The sequence below is a fragment of the Kogia breviceps genome, chromosome 8, assembly GCF_026419965.1.
Source record: "Kogia breviceps isolate mKogBre1 chromosome 8, mKogBre1 haplotype 1, whole genome shotgun sequence".
Lineage (NCBI taxonomy): Eukaryota > Metazoa > Chordata > Mammalia > Artiodactyla > Physeteridae > Kogia > Kogia breviceps.
The window spans coordinates 11,674,298-11,698,189 of NC_081317.1; the positions used below are offsets into that span (position 1 = coordinate 11,674,298).

At 61.1% G+C, this 23,892-nt stretch overlaps 1 protein-coding gene across 1 annotated transcript; it reads right to left on the minus strand.

Annotated features, from left to right (window-relative positions):
- Positions 1–1,635: 1,635 nt before the first annotated feature.
- Positions 1,636–22,906, minus strand: CRB2 (crumbs cell polarity complex component 2). Its single transcript, XM_059073017.2, has 13 exons — positions 22,813–22,906; positions 16,119–16,442; positions 13,577–13,772; positions 13,307–13,446; positions 12,412–12,597; positions 12,124–12,237; positions 8,398–9,270; positions 7,799–8,307; positions 7,063–7,228; positions 5,497–6,280; positions 4,541–4,657; positions 3,783–3,900; positions 1,636–1,946 (listed from the first exon to the last, which is right to left on the minus strand). The coding sequence occupies exons 1-13, from the start codon at positions 22,904–22,906 to the stop codon at positions 1,722–1,724; spliced, it is 3,846 nt and encodes a 1,281-aa protein (XP_058929000.1). The 3' UTR covers positions 1,636–1,721.
- Between the last annotated feature and the right edge of the window lie 986 nt (positions 22,907–23,892).

Sequence of the window (23,892 nt, forward strand, 5' to 3'; positions counted from 1 at the left end):
TCCCACCTCCTACAGGATAAGGACCAAGCAAGCCCCATAACCTAGTGTTCAGGGCCCTTCCCATCCCAGTCTCAGCCTGCTCACCCCTTCCCTTGCCTCCATCACCACATGTCTCCACCTCACATTTGACTCCTGTGCCTCTCGAAGCTGGCTGAGACCCCTAGGGGAGATGGGTAAAGTCCACCTCCAGTCAAGAAGTGGAAAGGGGTCTCCTGGCCTTGGCACAGGGGGCGCTGGCCTGGGAAATGGGAAAGACCAAAGGGCACATCTCCGGGTCAGGGACCAAGGGACTCCGAAGCTCAGAGGCCAGGCCCCCAGGCAAGCGCCCCTCAGAGATCAGAGATCCCAGTGTGATGGCATCACCAGGGAAGGGACTGGAAGCAAAGCGGCCAGTTCTCCCCTTCACCTGTGTCTGTCTGCAGGACCAGCCCTGACACAGAGACAGTGCCAACATTTGCCGAGCACCTGCCTCAGCAAACGACCCTGAGGGCTTCCTGCGAGGCCCTCCTTGAATCCTTGCAGCCGCCATTAGAGAGGTGACCGGTCTGCAAGTGAAAGAGCCGACTCGCCAGGCAGCCTGGAGAGGAAAGCGCGGATGCCGGAGGGGCTGGAGAACCACAAGGTGGGCAGGGAGGGTTGCTCCTCTGTCATCATAGCCCTCTGGCCTCCTTGCTACCCCTCAGGGAGGCCCCTTCCCTGCTCTCTCCCTCTCCCTTCCCGACACCTTGGGATGACGGTGACCCGGGCAGCCCTCACAGCGGACTGGACTTTAACGAATTCCAGAACTCCTTCCCCAGTGTTGCCCTGCCCGTCCTCACAGCAGCCCCGTGAGGTAGGCAAGGGCTGCTTTCCCCATTCTATAAGTGACAGGCCTGCAGGAGAAAGGCTGCAGTGGCCCTGACACCCTCCCCCCCCCACCCCTACACCACCCCCACCCCCACCCCCATCCCACCCCCCCTCCTGCAGGTCTGCCCCTCAGTCTGCATCCCAGCGGGTGCCTGGCTGCCGCAGAGCGCAGAGACAGACCTGCCTCAGGGAGCATTTGTTTGGGGAGCCAGGAGCTCACACATTAACCTCTGGCTCATGCCCCCCACCCCACTGATTTCCAGCTGCCTCCAGGGCCGGGGCAGCCTCCGGAGGTGGGAGAAGTTGCCGGAGCTGGGGCTTTGGTCCTTGGGCAAGCCCTGGCCTGGCCTCCAGGAAAACTCGTGGCCCTGGGCTGCCCCTGTCCCGGGGCTGAGAAAGTGGTCTCCACTGCCCATGGGGTCACCTGCACTCACTACACAGTCACGTGCACAAACAGCAAAGACGTGGACATGCCCATGAGCCCCATCCGTAACACTCACCCTGGTATCTGCAGATCAACAGGCCCAGGTACAAACACACATGCACGCGCGCACACTCACACACACTCCTGAACACATCGTGTGCACCCACGGGTGCTCCTCCCGGCACGGCCGTGTGCCTGCCAAGGTAAGACCGGGCGGTTGGAGGGAGAATGTCCACAACCTCGCCAGGCCTCTCTCTGCTTCCCTGAGCGCGCCCCTTCCCCTCAGTCCAGGACGGGGCAAGGGCTCCCAGCAAAGGGGACACTTCCGCAGCAGGTATCCTGGGCCCTGCAGCAGCTCCCCAAGGCCCAGAAGCCTCCCAAAAGTGGCCTCCTTCGGTCTCCAGGTAGAAGTTGAGGACCTCACAGGTGCTGGAGCCACAGCCAGGTGGGCCTAGATGAGTCTCTCCTCAGGTGGCACCTTGAGGACACTGTCCATCTCCAGCCGGGCTCCGGCCACCTCCTGCTGGCTCGGGCTGTAGGTGCCCTCTGACTGGCGGCGCTTTCTGGCCGCCAGGATCCCTGAGAGGAGCCCCAAGAGGAGGAGGAGGAGGCAGGCACAGGCCGCAGGCACTGCAACCTCCAGCAGCGGGAACGGCAGCGGCAGCGATAGGCCCTTCTGGAAGAGATGCAATAACACGCCTAAGACCATGGAGGCGGGGAGACCCCCCCCTAGTTCCTTCAGAGGAGAGGAAAAGGCATCGCTGGGCGGAGGCTTCCCTGGGAGGTAGTGAGAGACCTGGCCCCAGAGGTATGCAAGCAAGTGCCTGGGAGCTACCTATTAGAGGCACCGCAAGGGGATTCCTGTACAACAACGGGGTTCTGGCTAGGAGGAGAGAAAACACATTTATTGAATGCCTACTAGGAGCTTAGCACCGTGTGTGGGATTTCATGTAAACCTTACAGTGATCTGATGAAGCGGGAGTGAGGACACCCCCTTTCTTCCATGAGGACAGGAATCATTGGTTTCTTTTGTTTACCCGTGTATCCCAAAACGCACAGCAGCCTGCTCAGTAGGCACTCGATAAATATTAGAGGAGAAAACAGGCTTTGCCCAGATCCCCCCAGACACATGACTAGTGGGTGTCAAGCCGGAACTGGCACTGCCCTCTGTCTGCCCCCAACACCACGCCCATGCCCATGCCCAGCTCACACCACCATTCTTCAGTCTCAAATTCCAGCCGACGGTCCTTCCTTCAACTGGCCAAGGTGGGCCTCAGTGCCCAGCCCTGCCACCCTGCCTCTCAGTAAACACCCAATCTGAAGTGATGGGACTTGATCCCTCCCGAACCCAAAGGGCAGTCTGGGTTTTTCAGTGTCTGTGGAGACCATGCTCAACCCCCAAGTGGGAGGCATCTCAGGCAGTAGCAGGAGAGGCTCCCCAGCCAGGGGGCCCGTGCAGGGCATGAGCTGCAGCAGGCTGACCTGGCTGCTGGTGAGCTCAGAATCCACCAGGGCGGGCCCCACCCCCCGGAGACTCAGACCAGGCTCTGGGGGCCCAGGAAACCACCTGTCTGTCTCGTCACAGACACCGGGATGCCCCCATCAAAGATTCTACGGACCCGGAGTTCTGAAGCTCCAGAATCACAGACTTCCAGGGGACAGAGGCCCAGGGCCTCGGGTTCACCGGCCCTCCCTCTGTCCCATGAGACTTCTCAGCCCACTGTGACCTGGGTCCCACGTCTCAGCCCCCAGCCCTGAATGGGCCCTCCCCAGGCTCCGGCCCTGGGCACTTCAGGAGGAGCTGTAAAGCCATTTCCTCCCTAGGAGGAGGGTGGCGGGGGAGAGCCAGAGGCTGTAAAGTTCAACTTGAAAGGAAACATTCCCCAGAAGCAGAGAGATTTGGGGTTTATGACCCAGGCCGCCAGAAGCCTGTGGAGATCAAGGCTCCTCCCCAGGCTTCGTCCCCGCTGCTGCGCCCACTCTGGGCTCACTTCCCGCTGGGCCTGCAGAGTCTGTTCTGCCCCTTAGTGGGGAGGGGGCCAGAGGGAGGTTCAAGCTCAAGCTCCCTGCTGGCCCCCATCTATTCGGACCCCTCCTCAGCTGAGCTTCCCTGGGGTCAGGGGCTGCCTTCACGGCAGCCAAGCCTTCCCAAGCCTTCTCTGGCTCAGAATCCCGGGCTCCCCGCATCTTCCTACTCTAGAATCCTGGCTCAGAAACCACCAGATTACAGGCTCTCATATTCACCAACGTAATTCCAAGATCCTGTGGGCCCTAAATCCTGGCCCAAATCAGACTGGGAAAGCCCAGCTGTTTCACTGCCGCCCCCAGAGCGATGTTGGGGGCCCCTCCTGTGTGGGCGTGTGGAAGCAGCCTGAGTCTCCTTTCCCTGCTCCTCCCCACCCCATGACAGGGTTGGTCCGGGAACAGCTCCACAGGTGCTGTATACGCTCCCCCGTAACATCATCTCACTAAAGTCCAAAACAGGGCACCCACCCCCTCGGGCATCACTCACCACCACTTCGCAGAACTGGCCTGAGAAGCTTGCACTGCAGATACATTCATATACCCCACCAGCTGTCCGGCAGGTGCCTCCATTCAAGCAGGGGTTGGCTTCACAGGGGATGTGACACCTGGGAGGCAGGGACAAGGGTGGGGCTGAGAAAGCTGCCCCCTCCCAGGCTGCCTCTTGTTCCCCCAGCTCCTTTACTTCCTCAGACCCTCCCCCACCCGCTACACACACAGGCATCAGAGCTCATTCATCCACTGTCCCCAGCACTGTCCCTACCTGGCTGGGCCCTGCCTGGTGACTGAAGCTGAATGTGATCTCCATCACCTACCACGTCCCTTCACCCCAGCATTCATGACAGAATGACCCTCACTCCATCAGAGGCACAGGGGGAGCCTGTGTAAAGGCACCTGCCCAGAGATGCTGACTCTGTCTGGAGTGGGCCCAGAACCTGCATTTTTACAGTCTCCCCAGGTGGAGGAGTGGGAGGTGGGCTGAGCACGGAGCTCTAAGAAACACCACCAGACAACTACTTCCCAGCAGGTGTCTGCATAACAGAGGATGGTCTTGGAAGCGCCAGAGGGAAAGAATTCAAGCAAGAGAGGTGCACTGCCTGGCACTGTGAGGACAGTGAGGGCTGAGAGGGTGAGCAAGGATCCATACCCCACTTCACCTGCCTTGGCTGGAGGGGATCCAGAGGCCTGCCCTGCCCGACTCTCCACACTCACCAGCCCACCTCCCAGGCCCCTGGACCCCAGACCCACCTCTGGCCAGCAAAGCTCTCCTGGCAGCTGCAGTTGGCACCCTGGGGCCCACCCTCACATGGGCCACCATTGAGGCAGGTGACATTCAGGCTGCACTCCTCTGGCAGGACAGGCAACCTGAGGAGAAAGCACAGAGGCTGGCCTGGGGACAGGACACCTAGGACCTGGCCCACCCCCACGCCCGTGGGTGGCCTGAGCTGACTCAGGTGACCTGAGCCTCTGCATTGTCATCCAAGGAATTCAGAGCCACCTCCTGGAGACCCTGCCGTCAGTCATGGAAGCCCTTTCTAGGGTGGAAGGGGTGGGACATAGGGCTGCCACTCTGCGACTCCAGCCCTACCCCCAACAAGGTGTATAACATCGGGTTGAACCCTTCGAGGCTGAGTCCTCCGAGGAGCTGATGAAATGTAAGTAGTCTCCCGGGGCAAGAGCAGCCTCCTAGACATAGAGCTTGGGCCTGACATTCTTCGCGTACAGAGGGGGATTCAGGTCTCTGCCAGATACCACTCGGTAAGCTTGGCTCCAAAAGGAGTGGGGAGTCACAGCCAGACTGAGTAAGGGAAGCGGCCAAGACTCGGACCATCTCTGCCTGCCCCTGTCCCACGGGACTGACAAAGGAGGGCATCCATGGTGGGCAGCTCGGCAGGAGAGCTTCTAGGTTTTCTTCAGACACTAGCTCGGGGTTCCCCCACCCCAACTCCCAGACGACAGCGTTGTTTATCTCAAATTCAAATTTACCCGGGTGTCCTGTATTTTTTCTGGCAACTCTAGGGGCCTGTTGTTCCCAAGTTACAGAGAACAGCGCGGTGGCTCAGAGAAGGGACGTGGCTGGCCAGCGCATCCGCGCCCGGGCTTCCGGACTAGTCTGCCCCACCCACCGCCTCCGGGGTCCCTACCCCTGACCCGTAACCGCCGGACCCCTCGGACCCAGGCCGCCCCCGGCTGGCCGTGCGCACCGGCAGCGCGGGCCCGCGAAGCCAGGCGGGCAGCGGCACTCGAAGCGGCCATCTGGGCGCGCGTGGCAGCGGCCGCGGGCACAGGGCGCTGAGCGACACGGGTCGGCGCGGGCCTCGCAGCGCGGACCCTCCCAGCCCAGGCCGCAGGCGCAGGCGAAGGCGTCGAAGAGGTCGCGGCAGACGCCGCCGTGCAGGCAGGGCGAGGGGACACACACGGGCGCACCGCGGCAGCCGAGGCGCGGAACCGGCGCGCCAGGCCAGGCCGAGAAGGGCTCCCGGGAGCCGGGGGCCGCGTCGGGCCGCGGGCCTGCCAGGGGCAGCGGGAGGCCGCCGAGCGCCACGCGGCCCAGGCAGCCCGTGAAGTTCTCGGCCAGCAGGACGCGCGCGCCACCCGGGCCGCGCAGGAAGTCCAGGTCGCCGGCCAGGCCCCGCAGCGCCACGGGCGTCGCCGCGCCGTCCAGCCACAGCAGCCAGCGCGACGCGGAGGCCGCGGGGCGCTCCATGGCCAGGCGCACGCGGTGCCAGGCGCCGTCGGCCACGCGCGGCCCGGGCGCCGGCAGCACCGCGCCGGGCAGGCCGGGGCCACTGCGCACGCCGGCCGCCAGCGAGCCGTTGCGCACGGCCAGCCAGACTGTGTCGGGAGCGTCCGCGGCGCGCAACAGCCCGGCCTCGGGGTCGCGCGTGCGGAAGGCCAGAGAGAGGCCGCTGAGCGCGCGCCCGGACGACGCGTTGTGCCCGCTGAATTCCGCCGGGGGTCCCTCGCGGAACGTGGCCTCAGCCACACCTGCAGGGAGAGAGAGCGTCGGAGGACGGCCTATCGGCACCCAGCCCAGCCCAAGCACACCTGGGTGATGCGGGGACCAACCTGCCGCCCCCGCTCCCCCAACCCCCGCGGTCTAGGGGCGGGAGCACACCCACCCACCTATCATCTAATCCCAGGAACAGTTCCCCCCACCTCCTAACTCTCTACCTCCAAAGAACCAGCTCCGGGCTGAGGAGACCTACCCTACGATGCCCGCCCTGCCCTCCAGGTCACAGACCAGGCAATAATAACACCTTGGAAAATCTGCCTCCTTCTCTCCTTAGTGAAGTGGCCCTGTGTCATCACTGTGGCTCACTCTTCACCGCAATCGTTTTAATATTATAACACAGTCATCTTTTAAAACTGCTGACCATGGCCTTCTCCTGCTGGTCCTCCCATGGCTCCCCATTGCCCTTGGCAAAAAGTCCCAAGCTGCCTGGCCTAGCATTCAAGGACCCTAGCAACGCTGATACCTCTACTTGTGTTTCAGTTCTTATAAACCTCATGCCTTTGCACATGCTTTGCCCCCTTCCTGAAATGTCCTTCCCTGTGCCCCCGGTCAGAGTCTTATTTGCCCTTGAAAACCTAGCAAGTGCTCTCTTCCTCCAAAAAGCCTGTCCTTCTGGATGCAGTGGCCCAACCACACTGGGCTGGGGCTGTTGGCATCCTGGTCCACCGTCTGAGTCCTGAAGGCAGGGGTGGGATCTAACCCAGCTTGGGTGTCCCAGCACCCAGCATGTGGGCTGTCCAGGGCAGGCACTCACAGACAAAGCCATCAGGGACCTCCTCACAGGTGGCAGGCGGGAGACAGGGCTGGCCAGGACACCACAGCTGCTGGGCACATGTGGGCCCAGTGAAGTTAGCAGGGCAGGTGCAGTGGAAGTCATTCCAGGAGACAAGGCACGTCCCACCATTGAGGCAGGGCTGAGGCTGCAGGAGAATCAGGGCAGGCACTGGCTCAGGCCTGGGGCTAGCATCGCCCCACCGTAACCATCCTTGCAGTGGTTCTTCATTGAGCACCTACTACAGATTCATTACCTCCTCACAAACAAATAGAAAAGTAACTAGCGTTCCCATTTTACAGATGAGGAAACTGAGGCTCAGAGAGGAGAAGCCACTTGCTGAGTCACCTAGCCAGTAAATAGAGGAGCCAGAGTTCACACCCAGGCTATTCCAATCCTAGAGCTGGTGCTTTGTTCATGAACCTGAGTGTCCCCGTGCCCCAAGCAACTCCCGCAGAAAGGCCTGGGCAGCCCTCTGCCTGGGTCAGGGTGTCTCAGATTAGGACTGAGAGAAGAGGTATGGGGACTACCATAGGGCAAGAGCAGCTGGCCAGAGAGGAGATGAAAGTGAACCCTGCTCTGTCTCTCTCCAGCACTGGGACCTTGGGCGGGCACTCCACCTCCTGGTGCCGGCCTGACCGGTAGAAGGACATGCTAACCCCCAGTGAAGCAGGGTGGATCCCGGAAAAAGGACCCACCCTTTCCCCGTGGCACTCACGCTGCACGTGTCCTCGGAAACACAGCCCATGGTGAGGTTCCAGGACCGCCTGCTGCCTGGCATACTGGGCAGGCTGGAGTTCTCCAGCAGCGGTGGAAAGAAGGGGAGGTGGAGGCTGTTGAGTCGCAGGTCCTGAATGCAGCCTCGGAAGGGCCCACCCCAGGGCTGGGCGTCAGCAGGGAGGAACCTCCCGCCCACGTGCACCTGCTGCCCCAAGCCCTGCAGCTGATCAGGCCCAAAGCTGAGCGTCACCAGGTGGCGGAGCCCATCATCCCAGCGCCCGGGAAGCACCAGGGCAGGACTGCCCAGCACCTCAGCCCGGATCTGGCCCTCGCGCAGGAACACTGTCAGGCCAGCTACTGAATCGTTGGTAAGTTGGAGCAGAAGGCCAGCACGTTCCCGGGTGCGGAGGAGGAAGGACATGGTGAGGTTGGGGCCTGGCAGCTGGTCGAGCAGGAAGGAGGCAGAGCTCAGGGTGCCCCCCAAGCCAAAGGTGGCAGCAGGAACCTCTGCAGGGAGAGAGGGTGCCGGGCGTGAGGCCTGTGGGCTGGGGGCAGGTACAGCCCCTGCCCTGGGGCCCCACCTGGCTCGTTCCTCACCATCAGCACATGTGGGACCGCTATAGGGCCGGGGGCAGTCACAACGGAAGTGAGTCCACAGGTCCACGCAGACCCCTGCGTGGGCACAAGGCGGAGGCTGACACTGCTCCTGGCGCCCGCAGCCCAGGAGGACATTCTCGCCGAGATCCTCAGGCAGCAGGAGGTGCCCGTCCACGTGCACGTCCTGGAGGCAGCCCGTAAAGGCCACGCCACCCAGCTGCGTGGAGCAGAACCCAGCAGGCGTCGGGGCCGGGGAAGCCGTAGGAGGCGGGGCCACAGGACTGGAGGCCACACAGAGGTGGGCAGGGCAGCCCTCGTGCCAGAGCCGCATCTCCAGGACCCCAAGGCGGAGCATCACCTCCACTCGGTGCCAGTGGCCGTCATTTAGGGGCAGGTCCAGCAGCCTCAGGATGCACACATTGTTGCCGTGGCTCCAGAGTGTGGCCTGAAGCGTGGCCTCCACCAGTGCCAGCTCCAAGCTGCCCTGAGTATCAGAGCGAGTGGCCAAGGCACCAGCAGGTATCGTAGTACGAAACCTCAGTGCCAGACTCAGGGAGCCACCAGCTGGCACCGAAGCCCGCACAGGGTTCCCAGCCACAACAGAGAAGGTGGTATTCTGGCCACAGAAAGGTCCGTGGGTACCAGGCGGGCAGCGGCAAGCATAACTGTGGACCCCTGACTGGAAGGTGGGGATGCAGGTGGCAGCCAGCGGACAAGTGTGGCCCTGGCAGCCAGTGAGCTGCACGGAACAGTCACGTCCACCCCAGGCCTCTGGGCACCAACAGATGTAGCCCGCCACGGTGTCTTCGCAGGTCCCGCCATGGAGGCAGGGCTCTGACAGGCATTCGTCCACATCTTCCTGACATGTCAGGCCTTCAGGAGAGACCAGGCCAAGGCTCAGCACCCAAGGCCAGAACCACAGTCTTGACCCAGAGCTTAGCTGCCTCTTGGGACGGGGGGACCTCAGTATCTATCAACCAAACCCATTCCCAATTTCCAAAGGATTTCTCAAGGTCCCCTGAAGTCCCCAGAGGCTGGAATCCAAGGTACTCCTTCCTTTACCATATCTTGTGAGTCGATTCAATTCCCTAAATACTCTCTAATGCCCCCTTTTCCTCCCACCTCAACTCCCCTGCCTCCCCAGCTCTCTAGGCCATAGTCTAGTGTCCTCTAGTTCACCAGCCTCCATCATCCATCTCTACAAGTAGCCAGAGATGTCTTTCTAAAGCATCACCTGGCCAGGTTCCTCTGCTACTTAAGGTCCGATCACTAACCCTGGCATTCGAGATTCCTCGTGGCCTGGGTCCTACCAGGAGTCCATATCTCAACCCTGCTCCCTGCACACCTTGAGCTGCCTGTTCCTCCAAACATCTCCTGGGAAGTCCTGCCTCTGGGGCTTTGCTCATATTGCTCTCTCTGGAATGCCTCGTTCTCCCTAACCCTGCCTTTCAAACTCCGACTCATCCAGCAAAGCCCAAATTCAAATGGCCAGTACCCTAGGAGGCTTTCTCTGACTCCCAACCCCTTGCCCACTCCCAGGCACAGCTCCCCAGAACCCAGTATTGAAATTATCTGTCTACTCAGCTGAGATCTCCTCCAGGGGCCTGGATATGTCATTGGTGCCCAGCAAAGGACTTGGCATGGCCTTTGTGGACAGAGAGATGAAATGGAGGAGGGAGTGGGGATGGGTGTATGCATCTGTGGCACTCGAGTAGCCCGCGGTTCTCAATGCCCTCTGCCCTAGGGTCCTGGCACTGGCTGTGAGGTCACCCTCCCCTCCAGGGGCTCCCATGCCAGGTGCTCTGGCCCCAGCGTGGGTCAAGAGGCCACAGCCCAACCCCTGCTCAGCCAGAGCCTCCACAAGACCACTGAGGCCAGCCCTGTCCACGTAACCCAGCCAAGGGAACCCAAGCCCAGAGAAGCCGCCAGGATTTGAATCCTGGCCCCAGTCAGCCCACAGACACCACCGCCTCCTTCTGGGGACGGCCAGTCCCACCTCCCCCTGCCCAAGGCCCCAGCCCTGCATACCTGCCAGGAGCCACAACACCCCCAGGAAGGTCCGCAGAGCCCGCGGCCCCATTGCATTTCCCCACAGACAGGCGGAGAGTGGTGGGCAGGCACCAAGGCTGGGGAGCAGAGCTCCCCGCCTGGCCAGCCGCCTCCTTCAGAGCTGGCTCAGGAATGCCAGGCACTGGCCTCCCCCACGCCCAGCACAACCCCAAGGGAGGATGGGGGCGGACCAGCCCCACAGCCGGGGTTCCCCCTCCCGGTCCTTGACCTCAGAGGTCTGACCTCCCTGTCACCCATCAGCTGAGCTCAGCTTGGGGAGGAGCTGGGCTCCCGCTAACACTGTCAAACCTGGGGGGGATGGCACGCCCTCTTTAAAGCCTCTATGGCTTCATCTGTAAGATGGGGATTTAGAACCCTACCTCGTGGGGCTTTGGTGAGGAGGAAAACAATGCAGAGAATACTCTTCAGATGCAAGGCATGCTGCAGTGGGCCCACTGTGTGCCAGGCACCCACGAGGCCACTGTTTCTTGGGCAGGACTCAAGGAACCTCAGCCCATGGGGGCAGGAGATGGGTTTTCAGGATGCCCAGAGGCTTTGGCCACCCAGAAGTGGGATGCTGAGCCCCCAGCACCTTTGGGGGGTGAGAGTGGAAGGGACGGTGGTGATCACCACCTCCTTCCCCCGGGCAGGGGAGCCTGTGCCCAGGAGCGTGCCAGGGAGAGGAGGCAGCTTGTCAGAGCAGGAATGCGGGCGGGTGTGGGGGAAGCGTCACAGGCATTCCAGAGGGGGCAGGGACACTCCGTGCTGTGTGAGGAGGTCCTTGGGTTCATCCGTATCCGCAGGGAAGGGTGTCTGTGTGTCTCCGCATCCTCTGTACCCAAGGCAGGGAGAGGCTTTCTGCAGGCCCAGCTCCTGCCCAACACACCCCAGCTCTCCAAAGGTCAAGCTCATCCTTCTCCAGACACTGCCCGCAGCTTTCCGTAACAGCCGCCGCCGTCCACCGCTCTCCCATAATCCACCACACACAGCCCCACCTCCACCACACACCACACACACCCCACCACACCCCCCTCACCACACTCCCTCCACCACACGCACCCCCACCGTTTTTACCTCCTCAGTCCTGGCCGACCTGCCCTGTCCTCCCTGCAGGGCCCTTGGCCTCTGCCCAGCCCTCTGATGTCAGGTGTCTAGGGCTCTCTCTGCCCAACACTCCACACTTTCTCCTGGAAAACCCTGGCTGCCTGAGACTCCAGCTGCAGGACCCCCAGTCTCAGGCCCCTCTCCTGGGCCACAGACCCCAGATCACCAGCCCCCACCCAGGCTCCTCCCTGTAGGTGCTCCACAGACACTCAGACTCAGTATGGACAAGGCTGAACTCACCATCCTCTACCCAATGTCACCCAGGGCAGAAACTCGGCCGGCATCCCTGCCACCTCCCACTCACACCTGGAAAAACCCTCGGGGCCTGTAGCGTGCCCCTCATAAATAGTTCTCAACGTCCACTCCAGAATGTTTTCCCCCCACTCTCACCCCCAGAGCCCAGGTCCCAGCTCAGCCCTCTTACCTGTCGCCTGGCCCACCACCCCCACCTCCTCCCTAATGTCCTTGACCCCATCAATCCAGCCTCCACACATCAGCCAGAAGGAACCTTCTTGCCCCAGGTCCACCGACTCTGACCTTGCCCTGCCCCAGTGCCCACCGCACCCCAGGCACCTGTGTAGCCATCTGGACAGTGGCACTGGAAGCCATTGGGCAGGTCCTGGCAGAGGCCTCCACCGAGGCATGGCCGTGAGGCACACTCGTCCACGTCCACACCGCAGTCGTCCCCTGCAAGAAGCCCAGCTGTGGTTCCCACAGCTTCCTCAGAACCAGACTGGAACTGGAAAGGGCCCATTTTATAGCTAGGGAGACTGAGGCCAGAGAGAGGTGCTTGAACCCAGCTTCGGCATCCCTCCCGCGCATCTGGACACTACAGACCTGCTTCCCTGGAAGGGGGCTCACCCTCAAAGCCCGGAGGGCAGCGGCACAGGAAGCCAGCGGCATGGCGGAAGCTGAAGGCACCTGGGAAGGCGGCCTGGATGCCCCCATAGAGGGTTGGGTCGGAGCGCTGCAGGCACTGGCCCCCGTGCTGACAGGGGCCCACTGCACATTCATCCTCATCCACCTCGCACCGCTCGCCGCTGTAGCCTGGGGACACACACAGGTGGGCGTCAGGTCCCAGGGGGTCACCAGGCAGCACCCCTCCACTGCTGCCAGGCCAGCCCAGGGCCAGGTGGGGACAACAGCTCAGAATATGGTCACGGATATCCCGAGGGAGGGACACACTGAGGGGGAAGGAATGACCAGCGCAGCCTTCACCAGCATCAGCATCAAGTTACTATTACTAGTATTACTGAGCACTCTGCACGTGCAGAGCCCTGTACCAAGGCTTGATGGGCGCTACACCTTTTTACTCTCCTCAAAACAGCCCAGGGCTTCCCTGGTGGTGCAGTGGTTGAGAGTCCGCCTGCCGATGCAGGGGACACGGGTTCGTGCCCCGATCCGGGAAGATCCCACATGCCGCGGAGCGGCTGGGTCCGTGAGCCAAGACCGCTGAGCCTGCGCGTCCGGAGCCTGTGCTCCTCAACGGCAGAGGCCACAACAGTGAGAAGCCCGCGTACCGCAAAAAAAAAAAAAAAAACAGCCCAGGAACAGGTGCTGTGATTAGCCCTGTTTAGCAGGTCAGGAAACTGAAGCTCAGAGAAGTTGCAGTCACACGCACACACTGGGCTTAGTCCACTTAGTGTGTCCGCACCGCGCCAGATTGTCCCAGGGCGGTCCTCCTCAGCCTGCGCCCCCGCCCCACCGGGCGTGCGAGCGCGCACGCGCACACGCTCTCGCGCACGCGCACACACACCTGGCCAGCAGAGGCAGCGGAAGCTCCCGAGGCCCTCGAGGCAGGACGCGTTGTTCGCGCAGGGCGTCGACGCGCATTCCAGCACCTCCTGCTCGCAGCGCGCGCCCTCGTAGCCCGTGTCCGCGCAGTCGCACCGGAACCTGCAGGCGAGCGCGCGACCAGAGCTGAGCACGCGCCCGAACCTCCAGCTCCCCCTGTCTCCGTCGCTCCCCCCACCCTGACGCCCACCGCGCAGCCTCCCCGCTTGAGGGCACCCGGCCGCCCGCTCACCCGTTGACCAGGTCGTGGCATACGCCCCCGTGCACGCACGGCTGGCTCTGGCACTCGTCCAGGTCCAGCTGGCAGCTGGCGCCCCCGAAGCCCGGGGCGCACACGCAGCGGTAGGAGCCCAAGCCATCCAGGCACGAGCCCCCGTGCAGGCAGGGTGCCGAAGCACACTCGTCCACCTCCGCCTCGCAGGTCACGCCTGGACAGGGACCGAGACAGACAGAGAGATGGCCGCCCAGAGGGAGACCGAATGAAGCCGAGCCAGGCTGACCCGAAACCTGCTCCAGACAGTGACCAGAAGCGGAACGTCAGGATCCAGAGAGAGAATCCGTTGTTCCATTCATCCAGAGCAGGTGTTTCTTGCGCCAGCAATAACAGTGGGGTTGAAACAACACAGACATCCCTGCCCCCTTGAGCTCATACCAGTCTAGCCCAGGAGACGGGGATTAGGTCAATATTACATAAATGAGGACTGATTTTTACTTTTGATAAGCTCAACAGTGGGTACGTGCTAGATCCTGTGACAGCAAGAGGCAGGGTCTTAGCCTGGGGAATTGAGAGTCAGGGAAGGCTTCTTGGAAGAAGAGACTTGAAGGATGAGGGGGCTTTCGGTAGACTAGGATAGGGAGCTGTGTGAGCAGTTGGATTCCAGAGAGACTGTAGGTCTCTCCAGAGAGACTATGGCTTGGGGCAGAGGTGCATGGAGGGTCAGGGAGCAAAGGGGAGAGTGAAGGAGGTGGGGCAGGAGTGGGGAGTGTCAGGCCTTGGGGGCCAAGTAACACAATTCGAGCTTATCCTAAAAGTTTTAAGCAGTTGTTATATAGTCCTCTGTATATTTCGCTCTGCTGGCATTTTGTGGAGGGTGTAAGGAGGGACCCCAGCAAGGAGGGGCGTACCCGGTGGGAGATGCTGGACCAAGGTAGCCAACTCCTTCAGGCGTTCCCTGCACTGTCTTGCTTTTACAACTGGAAGTCCTGTGTCTTGGGAACCCTCTCAGTCCTGGATAAAACCAAGACGGTTGGGAGGCTCTCAGGGGAGGGGCTGTGGAGATGAAGGCCGATGGTGGGTCTCTGGGTTTGGAAATGTACTGCCTGAGCTCATCGTGGAGCCCGCTTGTCATTGTACACTCCAGTGGCCCTGCCTCTGCCCCCTAAGTGGGATTGGTTGTGGGGGGCTGGGGACCCAGCTGGCTCCAGCTGGGACCTTCCCCCCTCCCTGGCTCCGTGAGCACAAAACAGGGGCCCTCCTTCCTGTGACCCAGCCCCACTCCCACCCTCTGTGCCAGGGTGAGCCAGGCCCAGGCTGCCTGGAATCCCAACCTCCCCCGCCTGGCTGGGAAGGGAAGGAGGAGGAAATGAATCACAGCAGACGCTGCCCCCACTCACATCCACAACTCACCCAGAAAGCATTACCCAAAGTGTCTGAGCACCGCACATCTGGGCACGCACACACCTGCTGGCACCCACACACAGACTTTCCCACAAACACATTCAGGGATCCCAGACGCCCGTGGTTACTGGCAGACACAGAGGCCTTTACATGACCTACTCACACATGCACAACTAATCTATCCAGACACCTGAACCCTCAAATGATGAGAAAGGTACATGGAACCCGTTTCCAAAGTTCATTTTCGTCTGTGTGCTGAGATCCATCTCTCCACTGTATGCCCCCTCTCCCGGAGCCCAGCCCCCAAGTCTATACCTCTTACTCTGAGGTGACCTCAAACTGCCCTCTGCCCTCAGAGAGAGTCATCTGAATTCAGGGTTGAATAGAGCCTGGAGTGTCCACACTGCAGGCTCCCAGCTGCCCTAGACCTAGCCTCGCTCCCAGACCTGTCCCTAGCTGCGCCCTCCTTCCTGACTTCTGAGCAGTTGCTCCAGGATGCTCTCACCTTGGAGGGTGGATGGGACTGGGACAGGGCCATACTCTGGAGGAGGGAACTGTCCCCCTCAAGATAGCAGAGATCCCTGGGGGTACATCTACATTACAGTTTGAGCAAGACCACCAGTGTCTCTATGCAGGAACTCTGGGGGCTCCTGCCCCCAGGGGAGAGGGTCCACATGACAACCTAAACCATACCAGGGTGTCATGCTCCAGAACCATCAGATGAACCACCAGAGGATGTCTGTGCTACGGCCTGACAGGTCTGGAGTGAGTCGATGCTAGAAGTACTGTCTAGATGTGTCCTCGTTAAAGCCAAGCCAGACATATCCGCACTCTAGTCCCAGAGATGCCTGAGGGGTGTCTCCACTACCAGCACCACCTGAACCCTACAAGGGACTGAAATAACATTCGTCCAGTGTCTGTAGTGTGCCAGGCACCGTGCCAGCGCTCACTCATCACACTCTCATCCAGAGCTGCCAGGTTAGCCCGAGAAGCATTAACTCTGCAGCATGACCAAGAGTAGGTACACCCTAGAGCTGCCAGGATGCCTGGGGGTGTCTCTCTGCTAAGGTCAAAGCTGAATTTGTGATTTGACAACTCTTGAGTTGCTGATGGGGTCGACATTACACATGCCTCCGAGAACAGCTGGGGCCATTACCTGCATAGCCAAGGGGGCAGTGGCACTCGTAGCGATCGGCCAGGTTGTGGCAGGTGGCCCCATGGTGGCAGGGCCGGGACGCACACTCATCGATGTCCAGCTCACAGCGTGGGCCCTGGAACCCGGGCACACAGTAGCAGCGGAAACCACTGGGGTCTGGAGCCTGGGGCACACACAGAGCACCGTGGTGGCACGGCTGACTGGCGCAGCCCTGGGGCTCCAGGGGCCCACAGGTATAGCCACCATTCTCTGTAGCCTGGCACTCGGTCCCTGGAGCACATGGGTCTGAGGCACAGGCACCCGGGGGGTCCGAAGGCGCCGTTCCTGTAGAGAGAGGAAACTGGCTGGGCAGGGTGGACGGGGGCTACCCGGACACTCCCCTCCCCACACCCAGGCCCATCCCCAGATCCCAGAGTCAGCAGCAGTGCTCAGGAGGATGGAGGGAATGCTGGGGGTCTACACACCAGGTCCCAGCAGGCTGCACGCATCTGCACCCAGAACTGGGCATGGTTTCAGGGGTGCCTCCATAGCAGGGAAATAGGGCCCGGGATGCCTGGCTCCCGGGGCAGGATTAGTGAGCAGACGCCCACCAACCCTGTGAGCTTTTCTCTCCACGGTGTCGGTGTCGGTGTCAGTGCATCCCCGCAGCGCCCCTTGGAAGCAGGCCCTGTCAGGCCCCTCTTACAAGAGAGCAGATCGGGGCTCCAGCGTGAAAGTGAGGACTCTTGCCTGAGGTCACACAGCAAGTCAGTGCTGGCTTAGCCCTCAGGCTCTGGCCGTGTGCTCCAGCCCCACCTGCGGAGGGGCTCCCTGGCCGGCTCCCTCCCAGGAGGGTGTCTCCCCCCACTGCCCACTCCACTGCTCCTGCTGGGGGTCTGGTAACTCCATCCCTGCGTGAAACTGGAGATGGAGGACTTCAAAGGCCCCTCTCCCCCCTCCACCTCTCCACCCCTCCTCCCCTCCTGGCCCTGCTGGCCTGGGAACTTCTCAGAGGATCCCTGGCCCTCACTGTATCCGCCGCCATCAGCAAGTGTGAGTGGCCAGACTGGCCGAGGTCACAGGGTTCAGGGCAGGTATTGAGACAACCTGACTGAACTCCTGGCTCCAGCCACTGCGACATCTCCGTGAGGCAGAGCTCCCTCACTTAGAGGGTCATCTCCTGATCCGGAGACCGCCTTCCTCCCACCCTCCCTTTCTAAGAGCCTGTCAGTGTCGTGCCAGAGTAAGAACTTTTGAAGCTTTGAAGTCAAACAGCCCTGGGTTCAAATCCCCACTCGGCCAACAAACTATGAGACCTTGGGCAAGTCATTTCTCCTGCTGAGCCTTCGTTCCCCAATCTGAAGAGGGTTGATGATAGTACGTGCCTCGTAGGATATGGAAGGATTGAAAGCCTCAGGGACGGCGGTCAAGTGCCCACTCGGGGCAGGAACTCAGTAAGTGATGGAGGAACGGGAGCTTCCCGCAAGAAGGAGGCACCTCTGACGGACCTGGGGCTCCGAGAGGCGCCCCTCCCCCACCCAGGTTGTCATCCAGACACTAACCAGGCCCCAGAACAGCTTCGGGCCCTGTGCGTCCCCTCCCCCACCCAGCGAAGGACCCCCCCCCCCCCCAGATAAGGCTCGACAGCCTCTCAGGCGTCATCCACATTCCACCAGGCAGGGCTGTCCAGCAGCCAGCCCCCACCCTTGCCAGCCAGGGCCAAGCAGGATGGGGGACAGGGAGACAGAGGTACCGACTGACCGATGGACCCAGGGAGAGAATGCAGCTGTTGGCCCCACCACCCAGCTCCCAAAGCACCTGGCACAGCTCAACATGGGCTCGCTCTCCAAGATTCTCACCAAGAGGGGGTAGGGGCAAGCACCCACTCGGGGCCAGGTGTGTGGCAACGGGGACAGAGGGTCTGAAACACTGTCAGGCCAAGATGACCTTCTAGGGCTCTGGGCTCCACAGACCCTCTCTGCCCACAGCTCCCCTCCCCCGAGCCTGGTCTCGTCAGTCAGGGCACAGGGCCGTCTGGGCCTCTCTGAGGGGCTCGTGGGCAGCTTGTCTTCTTCTTCCCACCCTGAGCCATGGTGGCGGATCAGTATAGAGCCTGGTCCTCCAGGGCTAAATAGTCTGATGGCGGTGGGAAGGTGGTCTGATTGGGAGCGGGGGATGCTCTGATGAGGGTGAGCGGATCAGGCTTCCTCGGGAAAGACACAGGTTTGGGCATCAGACCCCGCCTGTATCTGGGGTGTGAACAGTGCCCACCTTGTGAGTGTTGCAAGGGACCCCTGAGGGAACGTGAGTGAAGCCCTGGCACCAGCGAGCCTCCGGCGAGGGCTCTGGCCATTACAGTCAGGGGCCCTGGGCCCAGCACACTCAGGAGGGAGAAGCACAGTGCTCACAGCTCCCACTCGAAGGGCCCTGGCTGTTGGGTCCTCTGCCAACAGGCCCTTCGTTTAATCCCGGCAAGCGCCACCCCTCATCTGTGTGACCCAAGGGACCCCACCCCCGTCTGGAGCTTTGCCCGTGATTCAGAGCAGGCTGAGGAGGCAGCACCTGTGGGGACAGGGGAAGGTGCTTCATCACTGTGGGAGCAGGTGGGCCAGGACCCTGGATGACAGAGCCCCAGGAGACGGAGCCCAGCCCCGCTGGAGGAAGGAGTTCCTGCAGGCATAGAGGGAGGGAGCTGTCTGTCCAGCAGGCCTGCATGTGAGGCACAGCCATCTCTCTGTGTAATCTCTGTCTTCACAGTTACCTTAGGGGGTAGACAGTGCTATCATTCACTTTTTACAGTTGAGGAAAGTGAGGCTCAGAGATAAGCGACTTCACAGTTCCCTAGGAGGGGCTGGAATCCAAACCCAGGTCTCACTGCTCCAGAGCCTCCACTCTGAGGGTTCCAGAATCACCCCAGGGCCTATATAAAGAATACGGATTCCTGGGCCCCACTCCAGACACAGAGATGCAGAACACTTGGGCCTGGGGCCCAAGAATCTGCATTGCAACATGCTCCCTGGGGACTCCTTTGCACATTGAGGCCTGGGAACAAGCACTGAACTTGGGCTCTCTGCCTCCAGGGAGCGAGCCCAGGAGGCCTGGCTAGCCCAGGGCTGAGGGGAGGGGAGGTGAGGATGGCGGCGGGACCCAGAAGGGGCCTTCCCAGCCTGGCTGGAGGGGCGTGGCCTGTTGCCAGGGTGACGAGGGGCCTGTGCTTATCTTTACAAATCCCTCCTGACCTCTCAGGCTGCCTGGGACGACCTGGCGGGGGAAGGATTAACGGACACCCGCCTCCCCCCTTGGACCTGCTGCCCTGCCCTGGGAAGGCCCAGAACCCACCTCCGGGAAGAGAATTTTCTTCATGGAAAGGACAGGATTATAATAACAGGAACCATGTCGTGAGTGCACGTGTAGCTGTGCTACACATCTTGCGTCTATTATTACATTATTGTGTTTGATTCAAACTGGAAAAGGTGGGTGCCAGTAAGACAACTGTTTCTCTAACTCAGAGAGGTTGATAAACTTGCCCAGGATCATTCCTCAAAAAACTAAGAAGCAGATCATTTCCAGACTTCTGTGAAGTCCACATCTCCCAATGCATGTGAAATTCCCACTTTCCAAACTCTAAACTGCCACCCATGTATTGTCATTTTAGAGCATTCTAGCCCAGCCTCCCCCAGGCGCTGAAAGAGTCTCGGAAGGCTTGCCTGAGAGTGAAGGTTCCAATATCAGCCTGGGCAGAGCAGGCGGTCTTCCCTGTCTATCCAGAATCCAGCTGCTAGCAATTGCACGGTGTTTCAGGCTTCACTCCGCGCCTAGTTACTCCTAGTTACTCCTTTATTTGCACTTGTAACAGGCCTAATGAGAACTGCCAACGACTAATGAGAAGTGTTTGCTGAGGGTGGGTTTTGTAAAGCTTCTCATCTTGACAAGGCAAAAAAGAGACTATATCTGAGAAGCCACCCAAGATCCCACAAGATGTGCTTCTGGCATAGGGAAAAAACTGCCCATCTAATAGCACGAGGCCCCAAGGGTAGGACTGAATAACAGTGCAGCACAGCTGAGGCAGAGCCATCGGGAAAGGGCTAAATGCCTCTAACAAGGCAGCAGAGTTTGGAATAGTCTTTTACAAAAATGTTTATCACCTGAGGTTAAAAGACATAATTTTGGTAATCCCCACAATAGCTGCCTACCCTTTGCCTGGCGTTGGCAAATTCCAGTACTTCCAGACCATGGTCTCAGAGGGCTGGGGCCATGGAAGCACTTCCTGGAATGGGGGTGAGACCGGGCAGATGGGTTCCCAGGCCTGCCACCCCAGCAGGCCACTTTTAACTATTAGTGGCTTCCGGCTCCTCTCTAAAATTTCCTTTGAAACGGGATTCCATGCCAAACGTAAGTTGGAGAACTGCTGCATTTTCTTATCGGATTCTTGTAGCAGCCCTCAGAGTGAGCTGGTTTGCCCCCTTTAGACAGAAGCACAGAGAGGAGATGTGACTCTACAAAGACTAGTCCCATAGGCGCCTGTGAAATCCTGGCCCTGCCACACACAAGCTGTGACTCTGGGCAAGTTACTGACCCTCTCTGGGCCTCGCTTTCCTCCTCTGTAAGCTGGGGTTATCAGAGTCGACCTCATAGGGCGGTTGTGAGAATTAAATTTGCTCATGTTCGTCCAGGAGCAGCACGCACACGCTGATGGTATTATTTATTCACTTGCCAACAGATCTTTACTTGGGGCAAACACTGACTAGCCAACAAATCCTGACGTTAGAGCATTTGTGTGTGGCTCCCTGCTCCCTGCCTCTGTCCTGCAAGCCCCCACCCAGCTCTGGCTGGAGGAGGGGCCGGACTTGGGGGCTGGACTTGCTGCCCCTTTGTCAGCTGGGCTCCCTGGTGTGCAGGCAGCCGGGAAGGTTGTGAGAGCCCCGATGTGCCCCATTGTGCTCCAAGATGCTTGGCGCTCTCCTAGCAACCAGCCAGGCCTTTGTGGCAGAGTAGGCCCAGGAGGGAGGGGCCCCGCTCAGGGCCTGCCAGGGGTGGGCAGCAGAGCCAGGGGCCCAGGGCATCCAGAACCCCCATCCCCTCTGGAATGGAAATTACTTTGCAAGTGACATCCTTCCTGGCCCATCTCCTCCTGGCAGTCAGGCCTTGGGTCCTGGCGTCCAGAAATGTTCATGACCTTAGCGCCGCACCCCAGCTTTCGGGGATCCCCAGGGAGGCGACTCCCCGTGCCGAAATTGCAGGGGGAAAGGCTGGTGCCGGGAATCCCAGCAGGGCTGCGTGCGGGTGAGTGTGTATATCAGCGTCCGCTCCCTTCGGTAGCATCCGTCTACTTAGTGTTCACTGTGCCACAAGGTTCACGCGAAGGTACCTCTGAGTGTGAGTGTGTGCAGGCACGTGTCACGTACAGGTAGGTGTGTGTGCTTGAGTGCATGTGTGGCGGGTCTACACGTGCCTCTGTGTGCCCTTGCACATGCCACACCACTGTGCTGGTGTCGGGGCAGTGCACGTGTGTGTGTGCAGGTGCATTTGTGCGATCTGTGTGTGCACGTGCCTGTGTGTGTGCACCGTACGGTAGGGGACAGACCAGGGTCTCATGCCCCTTGTGCAGAGAGCAGCCCCCAGCTCCTCTTCGATCTGCCTCAGGGGCCCAGCTTGTAAGCCCCCATCCTTCCCTGAGCCTCAGTTTCCTCCCTTGCAAAACAGGGGCCTCGTCCTCCGCAAGGGCCCTGTGGAGAGGAGAGGAGACGAAGGTTTTGTGAGCCGGGCCCTGCGAGAGGCTGAGGAAGCCCGCAGGGAGGGGCCTGGGGGAGCTGGACCCACATCCTGGAACTCTGAGGAGGTGGGAGTTCCCCCGCTGCAGCGGAGCCCAGGCCGCCCTCCTGCACAGGGCTTCCCAGGCCCGGCCCCGTAGCTATAGTGACCAAGACAAAGCATCCCCAGGCCCCCCAGGAAGAATTCCAGGCCGGCGTACACGTGAATCCACTTGGACAAAAGCAAAAACCTCTTGGTGAACGGGGTCTGGCTTCACGAAGCCCTTTCATCTTGATCTGGGAACGCTGGGGGGCGGGGAGGGGGCAGCGGTGGACACATGTGTTCCCAGATGCCCAGCCACTCCCCAGGGACGCCAGAGCACCCCCAGCCCCGCAGTGCAGGCAGGGCGATCACCAAACGGAGGGACGCAGGCAGAAGCCCTGGTCTCCTTCCCTCTTCTCCACCCCAATCCACCGGGCTGGGGTCTTCTGCCCCCTGCTCCACATCCCCGTGTCGAGAGCAAGGACACAGTTCAACCCACTCAGTAACTTGCACCCCGCAACTCGCGCTGGGATATAGCCCACCACATGCACAGAGCCTCAGACACAACCCCTGGCTCGCGCGGGACAGCTGCCCCGCCTCACAGCTTAGACGCGCCCACAGCCCACAGCCCATAACCTGCGCACAACTCACATGAGAGTCCCCAGACTCGGGCCTCACAGGCCAGAACAGCCCAGCCCAACACCCCTCCAAGACGCACGGCCCACCCGTTACCCGGACCCCGGCCGGTGGCGATCCCCCCACGAAGTCCCCGGTGACCACGCGAGCTCCAGTGGCCCCCAGCTGCGCACCCCCATGCACCCTGCAGTCGGGCCCGGCACCCACACGGACACCCCACGGCCTGGGGTGCTGCTTTGTGGACAGACCCAGCCCTGGGTCCCCCAAGGCTCGGCCCCCAACTCACCGACCGGGAGGGCGAGGGCAGAGCCCCCAAGCAGCAGCAGCAGGAGAGGGGCCGGGGGCCTGGGGTCCCGGGTCCCAGGCCGGGCCAGCGCCATGGCAGCGCTTTGCTCGGCGGCTGTGGGAACGGGCGGCCTGGCTGGCTCCACACCCCCGTCTCCCTCCAACCAGCACTAATGCCGTGGACAGAGGCCCGGCCCCTCCCGCCTGCCCCTCCCCCTCCCCTCCCCCTCCCCTCCCCCTCCCCTCCCCCTCCCCTCCCCCTCCCCTCCCCCTCCCCTTGCCCTCCCAGGCGGCTCCACCTTGAGTAGGGTCTAGAGGAGGGGTCTGACCCACCCCGCTCCCCAAGCCCAGGGCTCCAGACTCCAGATGAGGCCTCGGGGGCCCCCATGGGTCTGACCTTGTTCAAGGGCCCCCCCTTCTCTCCCTCCCGACCTCCCCCCCTTTTCCTCCCACCTCGCAGGTCCTGCTGCCTCAGCCTCCTCAGAGACATTTCTGTTCTGGGGGCTGTTCTTCTCACCAGAGGACACCAGCTACTCCCATGTCCTCAGTGATCCCACCCTGCCCACCCCCATCTTCTCTTAACCCAGGCCTCCCTCCCCAGCCGAGCCTGAGCTCCCCTCCCGACCTCCTCTCTGCTGGAAGCCCCAGCCCCTCCCACTCAGCTTGTTCCTCCCAGCCTGCTCCCTCCCAGGGCTGCCCACCTGAGAAGGCATCCCACCTACCCCCCCACCCCTCCAGCACCCCCTGCAGCTGACGCCTCCCTCCCTACTCCCCACGTTCAATCCACCACGAGCTCCTGGCTGCTTCTCCTCCTCCATGTCCCTTGGTCCCACCCCACCTCTTCACTCCCATGGGCCCCACACTGCCACACACAGCCCCTCTCACCTCCGCCCTCAGGATGAGGCCCCCGGCTACCCCGACCCTCACCATCCCTTCAACCGCCAGACTGAGTCTTTTCTATTTCTCCCCTTTGGCCTAGATCTTCCGCCTTTGCTGTTTACAACTCCAAAAACCTCGTAAGGATCCAAAGCAGCCCATTCTACAGAACTGGCAGCTCTAACTAAGCAGCAAGCTTTCCCTT